The 9,773-nt window shown below is 36.7% G+C and overlaps 1 protein-coding gene across 2 annotated transcripts in view; it reads right to left on the bottom strand.

Moving 5' to 3' along the window:
- Positions 1 to 4,582: 4,582 nt before the first annotated feature.
- LOC127574640 (sal-like protein 3) overlaps positions 4,583 to 9,773 on the bottom strand; it is a 60,975-nt gene continuing 55,784 nt past the window's right edge. For both annotated transcript variants that reach the window (XM_052023811.1, XM_052023812.1), the window contains one exon: positions 4,583 to 9,377. In XM_052023811.1, coding sequence (XP_051879771.1) covers positions 8,946 to 9,377 — 432 coding nt within the window. In that variant the 3' untranslated portion in view covers positions 4,583 to 8,945. The remainder of the gene's footprint in view (positions 9,378 to 9,773) is intronic.

Raw genomic sequence — 9,773 nt, 5'->3', positions numbered from 1 at the left:
CACATCTTTGTGCACATTTATGTAGTTCGATGCGGCTGACCCTTATGTTCACGTCCACTTCCAAACCTGCAGAACGTTCAATGTAATTTTATCCCAAGTGCCTGAAGTGTAGTGTAGCTCTCGGGACAGGACGGAAATGTTGACAACTGTCAATCACTAAGAGAGTGGAATGGTTTCCAACGATTAACCACTGGGTGTTCTATATGTTAATACCAGCCTTAACATCACTCTTCACACGACTTTAACGAGATCTGTTTAGCCGCAAGCTGAACACTTTCCCAAGTTAGTTTAACTGGAGAATCTGACGAAGGGTCTCCGACTTGAAAACGTGAAACTCTATTTCTCTATCTACAGTTGCTGCCCGACCCGCTGAATGTTTCTATCGCTTTTCTGATATTATATCATTATTGAATAACCTGTGACTGGTAAAAGTTGCAGATCTTTTTTTTTAAAATTGTAGACTGGGTTCTTTAAAACAATAAGTTTTATATAACAAAAGTGCTTAAACACAAATATTATTGAGAAATCGTCGTAGTACTGTTCAATATCTGTGATTTCAACATCATTTGTTCCTGAAGTTTAAAATTTTCTCAGTTCTAAAACCTGCTAAGGAGCTAATCATTAGTTGTAGGTATGTAAATATTTCACGTGTAGTATGGCATGACTATTTTATCTCTGAATCCTGAATACTGATGACACAAGAGACTCTCTCCCCACCCTCCCCCCACAGATGCTGCTCGACTCGCCGAGTTCCTCCAGCAGTTTATTTTTTGCCTCTGAATATTGATGATTGATATCTCAGATGTAACTCTAGGAAAAGGACACATAGATTCTGAAGAAAGATCACATCACTGTTACTTTTTCTTCGCAGTTGCTGAGATTTTCCTTAACATCTTCTGCTTTTATTTCAGACTTCCGCAATGTTTCCGTCTTGCATTAGGAGGAGCCTGCTCCAACTGAACACTGCAGTCGCAAATGAGAAGCTAAACGGCGACGGATGCCCAGTTTAGATCAATGAGAAGCCATCACTTCAGATTTACATATAAATAGTATGTGCAGCAGTCTAACCTGATCACGCGAAATTGTTATACCAGTATTATCTAGTCTCAGGTGGTCTGAGAAATGGTCCCGTCTTGACAGGAATGTTAACTTCAAGGTCTCTCAAGATATATTTTTGAAACCAGGGTGTCTTTTTATGGGATGTGTTGGCCCAAATATCTTCGAGTGAATAATCATCAGCGATTAAGTGGGGCAATAAGAGGGAAATCCAAACTGAGCTCAGGAATGTTAGGCCGGAGTTCTGTGCAGGGTAGTGGAAATAGTTGCTCATAATTTCTAATTTAGAGGAAACTACGACGCTATTCCTAGACTTCATTTTAGACTTGCCGGTCCTGGGTTGACAAACATAATTAAGCTCAGTCTAGCCGACTTTAGCACTACCGTGTTCTTGGTTCATTCTTTCATGATATATCCCTCACCTCCTTTACGTTTCCCTTTTCTGATTCAATGCTTCATCTTTTAATCTTCGAACAGTATACATTGTTTTTCCACGTGAGTCCTCCCGATCTCTGTTTAATATTCCTCAAAATAACAAACAATATGTTGAATATTCAGAAGATTGTCTTGATTTTACCGTCGGGGTTTGGGAACGTACTTTTTCTGTGGTGTAATTTTATTATTTTGATTTTTATGAGTGACTTCACCTGTGTTTATGCGCTATTGATATGGTCATAAATCAAATTTCCGCCAATCTCGTACAATCTGGTTGTTTCCTCCGCAAAATCAGAGTTCTGCAACTGAGTCACAATAAGTATACAGTTTACCTGCATTCCCACCCCTCCCCTGGTCTCCCCCAAATAAAAACACTTCAGTTTTACAAGCAACTGCAATGGTATTTTTAGAATTCTGCATTGAATTCAGTAATGCTTAACGATTTTAGTCGTTGCGTTGGATTTGCATACTTCCTTGCTTTCTGATGTGGAATCTTAAAATGGCGATCCTTTAATTTATACTGGCATTAAAAAAACTGGATTAAATGTTTTGGTAGTATAATTTTATATTTGCAAATCTTATTTTGAACAGGTACACGTTTCACATTCATTAATTTAAAACATTTGTCTGATCTAGTTTGAACTGTTTTCCATCTTTAAAGATTAGGATATGAAATTTACTTTTGAATCAATAATTGGCATTTACTAGATTATATGTCGATCAAAAATCGTGATGCCATTACGTTGGCAATCCAAGGTCTTATTCCAAGTCTGCGGCACAACTGATGCAGCGTTTAATGAACATTATTTACTGCAGAACTTTAGTGTGATGTAGTTTATATATTATTTATATAGAAATTAAGAGGATAACTGGAATAAAGTTGGCAATTAATCAGTGCAGAAAATTCTGTCAAACGCTCTGAAGGTCACCTTGTGAAGGTATTTTTCTTCCCCTGCATTAGCAAATAAATGTCTGGTTGATTCTTTGCTCACACTAAAGTTTAATTGACATAGTTGGATGTTGGTGGGTGCAGCCAAGATGGAGGAGCTGCTCTCCTGTCTAGAGCACAGTGAATTTATCACTGTAGCTCAGCACTGCTAACCCTGCACCCTTTGAAGCAGATACTTATAAAAGATCACATTAACGAAATGTGCAAATTAACAAAAAGTATAGTGTTTCTGTTCACATTTATAGAAGGTTTTTTTTAGTATCTCAATGTGTTATGATTGAAGTTATAGTATTCTCCCGGAAACTGTGGTTGTAAAAACTTGTAAAGAAAAAGGTAATCCCACTCTGGTGCCTGTGGAACAATATGCATATTAAATAATATTTATGTATATTTCAGGGATTTATAATTTAAATCAGTGTTTGTACTTACAAGTATCTTTATGGAATTAATGGCAAATCATGCTCTACATGGTTTCTTCAAAGTAGATGTCATATTTTAAGTTTAAGACTCAATTAGTATATCCCAACACAGAACTGAGATGTAAATGTTTTCCCTACTGATGTTAACTAAACTTAAAGGCAACAACTTTAATGAGTTATTTGGTCTATCCCTGGTGTTTTGTCAATAGTCAGAAAACAAAGTCTTACTTTTTCTTTTCTCTGCCATTTATCTTACTGGTTTAGAGTATGGAATAATGTTATCAGTGTTGTATGTAATTCTCATCCTGAAAACTTGCTAGAAGAAGTACCCTCTTAATTTCTCTTTTAATGAAGAGACTCTTTTGTTTCTTCCACTCAGAGCTTAGTATCTGAGGCACATCAATTAATAGTTAAATGAAGTTTAAAAAATTGTCAGAGACCATTGTTAATGTTGAAAATTAGTATCAAAATTTCATGGGAACAGAGTAAATGAGGGAACAAGAGATATCCTCATTTATTGCTTGAGTGCAATTTATAAAGCAGTTATTACAAGAGGGAGTTTTATTTTGCATCAGATTGTACAACTTTGGCAGTGATGAGGAATTTAGGGTTGATCCACTCTTTTGTTATATATTTTACAAAGCTTGTATGTTACTTTAAGATAATTGCAAAGGTTGAAGAAAGAAATATGCAGCAGTGCAATGAAGCATACATTTAATATTGGCAGGAGAATCAGTGAACTATGGAAGGGAGGGATATGATAATTTGAATCCTTGCTTCCTCTGATCTAAATAGCCCACTGGAAAAGTTGGACATTTATGAAGTGGAAGGAGGCAAAGAAGCCCATCATGTCCATGTCACACTTGCCAAAAAAGGAGCTACATTTTCTCCCCGTCCCCATCTTCTTCATCCTTAGTGTCATAGGTAATGGTTGTTATGATGCTCAATCAGGGATCTTTTAAATGTGCTGAGGGTTTCTGTCTCCATTACGCATTCAGGCAATGAATTCTAGATGAATTCCAGCATCTGCAGTCCTTTGTTTCTCCAGTGAATCCTAGACTCTTACACTCTTCAGATGAAAATTCTCCTTCAATCCTTATACAAATGAATTTATATATTGACCTGACTGCTAAGGGAAATGGATCTTCCTGTTCAGTCTGAGTAGGCCTCTCATAACTTCATGCACCTCAATTAAATTTCCCCTTTATCCTTTTTGTTCCAACATAAATAAACCCAACCTGGACAATTACCCCAAAAAATTATAAACTAGCTTTGGCAATATCCTCTCAAATCTCTTTTGCACCCTCTCCAGTGTTATTGCATCCTTTCTGTAATGCAGTGACTAAATGTCCACACTAACTGTGGCCTAAGTGGCACTTTATATAATTCTAGCACAACCTTCAATCTATTCCTCAATCAATAATGCCAAGCATCCCCAATACTTTATCTACCTGTCCTGCCACCTCAGGCATTAATGGTATACATTCCAAGCTCCTCCTGTTCCTTTATGCTTTATAGTTTCCTACCATTTATTATGTATTCCTTAAATATGTAATAAACAAAGATTAAATGAGATATAGCATCTCAATTTTGGAAGTAGTATTCCACTTGATATTAAGAAATTAGCCAATGAAAGATGCTCCCATTTTAACCCCCAGCAGGTCAATTAATAATTCACATTTAATAGTTTATTTTAAATTAGATAACACTTACATCAAGTTCCGTTCAAAAAGGATACTGCAGTGTTAAATACTTTCATTAACAGGTTCTATAGAAGGACATCATCATAAACCACAAACTCCTATTGCCAGTATTCTGTTTTTCTTTGAAAATTGACAGGTCAGGAAAGAAAAAAACACATTTTTACCTTGCAAATCATATCCTGCATTTTTTTTATTTATTCCATATGACAAAATAGTAACCTAGACTAAGACATCCATTTCAGTCAGTAGATGTGTCAAGCCAACAAGGTTTAATAAAAATATTGGATATAGGTAACAATTCCCAAGTTGTTCAGGTTGGTTTCCCAGCCCCACATGGTATCGCAGTATAAAAATAGTGTCTCTCTTCACCATGTAGAGAGGAACAACCAGCATCTGAATGCAAAAGGGTTCCGTCTACCTACTGCCCTATTTACATTGCTTTAGAAGTCTTAAGTTACAGATCCTTATGGATAGAACACTACATGGTACCAAATGCTAACATTTGGATAACAAAAATTTCACACCAAAAATGACACAGATAAATAAAACATTCAACTGCTGAAAATACAGCAACGTTAAGCCACCTTACAACTTATTTTGTTTCATTTTATTTATGCTCTTGAAAGGTTCCCATAATCACCCACACTTAGTGCTAAAAAGGTGGAAGTACCACAGGATTGACACATTGTTCTCACTGTAGGAACAAATCCCCTTGCAGTAAATACAACTATTTTCGAAGGGGGCAAAACAGCTCTTCTACAATTGATCTTGACACTTCATGTTGGTTGATTGTAACAAGATGGCAGAAACAACCAGTAAAGTGATTCTTTTTAATTTTCCTTAAAGGAGTCCTAAATTTTTCTTTTCAACGAGCAGATTGTCCCACTTTTAATCCATTCAATATACCTGCTGTGCAAACTCCACCTTGAGATTACCATGTCTTTTGCCCAATTCATATTGCAATATCTCTTCAAAAGCAGTTTCAAACAATTAGCAGTTTTTACACTACCGTCCACCGTGCTTCCAATGCAAATAAAAATGAGGTAGTACTGTACACGAAACGGTTACTGTTAGTTCAAGTTTTGATTAAGCTCCACCCATCCCAATTTGCTAGCTTACTTAATAATAATGCAGATTCGAAACATTGTCAGACTCTTACTATGGTGTACCATTAATAAACGATCACTTGTTGTGTCACTCTTTTACCATTTGTTTCCAAAGTATGCCAAGGAGAAAAATAGCTGGGTTGAATGGCATTTCCAGCATTTTAAAGATTAAAGAAAGTTTACAACACTTTCATCAGATTCATAAGATAGGCCATCTTATCATACATGTAATACTTGTCTTTACATTATGGAAATTTTGTTCAACCTTAAATCTGCTGGGTTTAAGAAGGTCAGAGTCCTCTTTTACTCATCTCAGCCATATGATAAGGTGCAAGGTATTTAACTTATCCCAGCTTCATCACAGAATTAACTCAGTTTGGTGTGAAATTCCTCCAGTCGATAATTTAATGAAGAAGTACAAAATGGGATTTCCTGTTTGCTGATCTATTCAGTAAAATTGTTCAGAGGAGGAGCTTCACCCTCCTAAAGGTCAAGTGGCACAAAGATCAGACCTACAACAATATTCAAGAGAACCTTCAGAAACGAAATAAAGTTACTCCACTGGACTTCATTTTGCTTCACTTCCAGGTCTGCATTTTGTCCCTTCTGTTGTGTAATGCAACAAAATTTAGACTCACAAAGGACGGGGTGGTATTATCATCTTGCTCTAGGAAGAACATCTTGTCAATCAGAATAATCGATTGGTACATAACCAAAGATGTGCTCTGTTCCATGAATTGAGAACATGTTTGTAACAGCTTTCACTTTCACATCTCTGTGCACATGGCTAATAGTGACTTCAGGAAGAACAGGCACATCCATAACAGGGGTTGCTGCTGGTAACTTAGCAGTACCTCAGAGCAGGGAACTACTGCCAACACTTGAAGTGGATAAATGCATGTGATGTGGATTTTCACAGCACTTCAGTCAGGCTTTACAGCAACCGTTCCAGATGTGCATTTACAATTGGATGTCACCAAATGAAGATGAGGGTTCCAGTTGAAGGAAATCCTGAATTAGCAAGTTTAATGGAATTTAAACAAGACTCTCTTCTCTAACTTGCAGTAAATAGTGGCATGTACATAGGGGGAGTTTGGGCTGATGGGGACGGTGGTTTAAAGTTTCTTCATGAGCTCTTCTCTCATTTGTCAAAAGCTCCACAAAGTGTGCAAAATATAAGCGACTCTAAAAGCATGGGGCAGAAAACTTGTGCTCCAGTGTACAAATGCCCCCATCTACGGTCACTATAAAAATGGAGCAAAGCCAGATTCATACTGGCATGCGAACTAAAAGAAAATCTCTTTGCGCCTCACATCTTGGCATCTGTTTTACAAAAACAATGGAAACAGGACAATAAAAGTAGAGCCTGCCAGATCCAGAGTAACTTTCCCATGAGCTGCAGCATGTAAAAGTTATTTTTCATAGGAGAAAATAACAATAAAAGATTTTATGTTGACACCTATTTTAGGGGACAAATAAAATGTCCAATTTCTAACCAATTAAACAATATAGGACTCTGGTGGTTTCAGTTTCCTTTCTGCAGTTTTAACACACCCATTAACACGTTTGCATAAATTCCTGTCTATGCCATTTTAATGTGGACTCTAAGCCATTCAAATTAATTGAGCTGTATTAAAAGTGCTCAGACAGAATTTTTTTAAGGAAAATGTTAATTGTACTAAAAAGAGGCTGGAATAAATCTTTAAGGGTTCTAGTCTTTAAATAAAAATAACATATTATGTACATTTTAAATGACTTGAAGTTCAGTGGCACCAGGCACATCCTTACTCCTCAGATTGCATGCCATTTAATAACCTTTATTAGTGTGCTGAGTTGGGCTAGCAATTAATATGTACCAATTGATCAATTAAATATTAATATTTAAAATAAAATAGCAGGCACTGTAGTTAGTTTGGGGGAGGAGGGGTGGGAAATAACAGTGTTTTCATGAGGTCTGTAAAAGTAATGTTTTAACACAAAAATGTTAAACTGAAGAAAATATATTTCCTGTGATGAGATGCTCTATTTCACAAATAGACTTAAAAAATCCCATTTATATGATTTCAGGAACAAGTAGGGTGTGTTCTCTCAAAAATACTGTAAAATATGGTGTATATGTTTAGTTTTGAGCACTCCTCAAAGACCGTGTGTGTAAAAGTGACTTGTACACTGGTGCAACTTATACACTGGATTTTATGGTAACTGAAGTTGGAAGTGAATGCATCTAGAGCAAGTCACATGCTAAAGTTTTAAAATGTCATTTAATGGAGATTTCACTTCCTCACACAAAACTTTATCCTCTTTTATCTGAAATACATCTCTGACTTAAAAGGGCTAGATAGCAGCTTCAAAAACATTTAATTTTTCTCATTCCCACCCCCCATCCCCCAGAAAGCGGTTACAATAGCAATCGCTTGCATTTGGAATAAAAAGAATAAAAATGACATGTCTGCAACCTTATATTCTTCCTAAAGATGAGAAGAGAGACTTCCAGACTTCACCGAAGTATCTGGGTTCAATTTAAATTAATGTGGTTGTAACAAAGCTGTCAGTAACAGACTCTTAAGTTTTTTTTGTATGAGAAACATGTAGCTGTTTGTATATACTTTGCATATACTTATGCAAATAACACATAAATTTACTGTGGGACTGGATACTATTTCTGACCCGCATAATCTTGACATCATAAATAGTACAGATGAGCACACTTTTCATAGAACACATCTCTGGGGACACAAAAATCACCTTTTTTTTAAAACAGAGCAGGATATCTTCAAAGAAAAAAAATATAATTTCAAGTTTCTACTTCATGTGAAGACAATTAGCGCACTTGTCCATCCATTCTCCAGTCAGCTTATGCTTTCCAGGCCCTTTAGTGATTCACTCTGAGTACCGTTGTCAAGGAACTAAGTTAGAGCCCTGGCCCAACCTAGTTTCCAATCCACAGTTTGTCCATTCATTGTAACCAAGGGCCTATTAATTTTCTGAATGTACAATTTTTCTAAAAATTTTGAAGTACTTTTCTGTAAAATTTACTATTGAAACAAGTAGTACCATGCAAATCTTGCAAGACAACTCAAACCATAACCAGAATATGAAACTTTTGTGATTCTGGCTATGAGTAAAGGAGCAAGAAAAACACAACAACTGAGTATTTGGAGTTGAAGTCATATCTTAACAACTATTGAAGGTATGCTCCAAAAACTGTACACAATATAGTACAAGATTCCAAAGGTAAAATGGTCCATTTGTTACTTGTGTTTGAGAGTGCCATGTTTTAGTTAATGCCAATTTCTTTGCCATCTTCGATAAATCTAGCGAATGGGCGACTTGCACCTCCTTCTGTGCTTTGTTTCTCCAGACTAGCAACAGGTGGGCTGCTCCCTGTACGAACCCTGTCCATTCCGCTGGCCACACTAGTTAAAGCTGGGATACTGCTGGCCCCCAGGCTAACAGGGAGCTGAGGGATGCCTCCATTCTGTATAACAGAAATCTCGTTATTTTTCATGGCTAGACCATTCGTGATGGCCGCAGCGTACTGGTTCCAGAATGTTGCGTCAACATTCATTGCCCGAGCTGCCAAGTCCTTTTGAAACATCTCTGAGAACTTCACAGCATCACCGCCTAGTAAAGCCATTGGGTTCTCTACTGACAAACGACGTCCTCGTCTTGCTGGAGAGTTATTCCACATATGGGTTCCCATGTGAACCTAACGAGAAACATAAAATAGTAACAAAAAGAAAATGTGCTATTAAATAGAATACACTTGTCAAACAGGATACACTTCTGATATGCAGTCACCCCATTATTATGACCATCTGCACAGATTCTTTTAACATTTTGTTGAAAAGGAGTAGCTGATAATAGTGATAGGCAGCAAATGCAATTCTGAAATAGAACCATATGATGCAAGAAATGCAGAACAGGGTTGATGAGTATCTGAAAGGGGATAGCTTTATAATTTGGACGTGACCTTTATCAAAACAGTAATTATGCATTCTCTATCAGAGACAAATCAACCTGTTCAACATTTCTTGCAGCTTGTTTGGTCATTTCAGATTCTGGGTTTTCATTAACTTTTGGTTTAGTTGTAATGTCTCATATT

Source organism: Pristis pectinata, chromosome 9, assembly GCF_009764475.1.
Source record: "Pristis pectinata isolate sPriPec2 chromosome 9, sPriPec2.1.pri, whole genome shotgun sequence".
In the NCBI taxonomy this organism is placed as follows: Eukaryota; Metazoa; Chordata; class Chondrichthyes; order Rhinopristiformes; family Pristidae; genus Pristis; species Pristis pectinata.
This window is presented reverse-complemented; position numbering and strand designations above follow the sequence as displayed.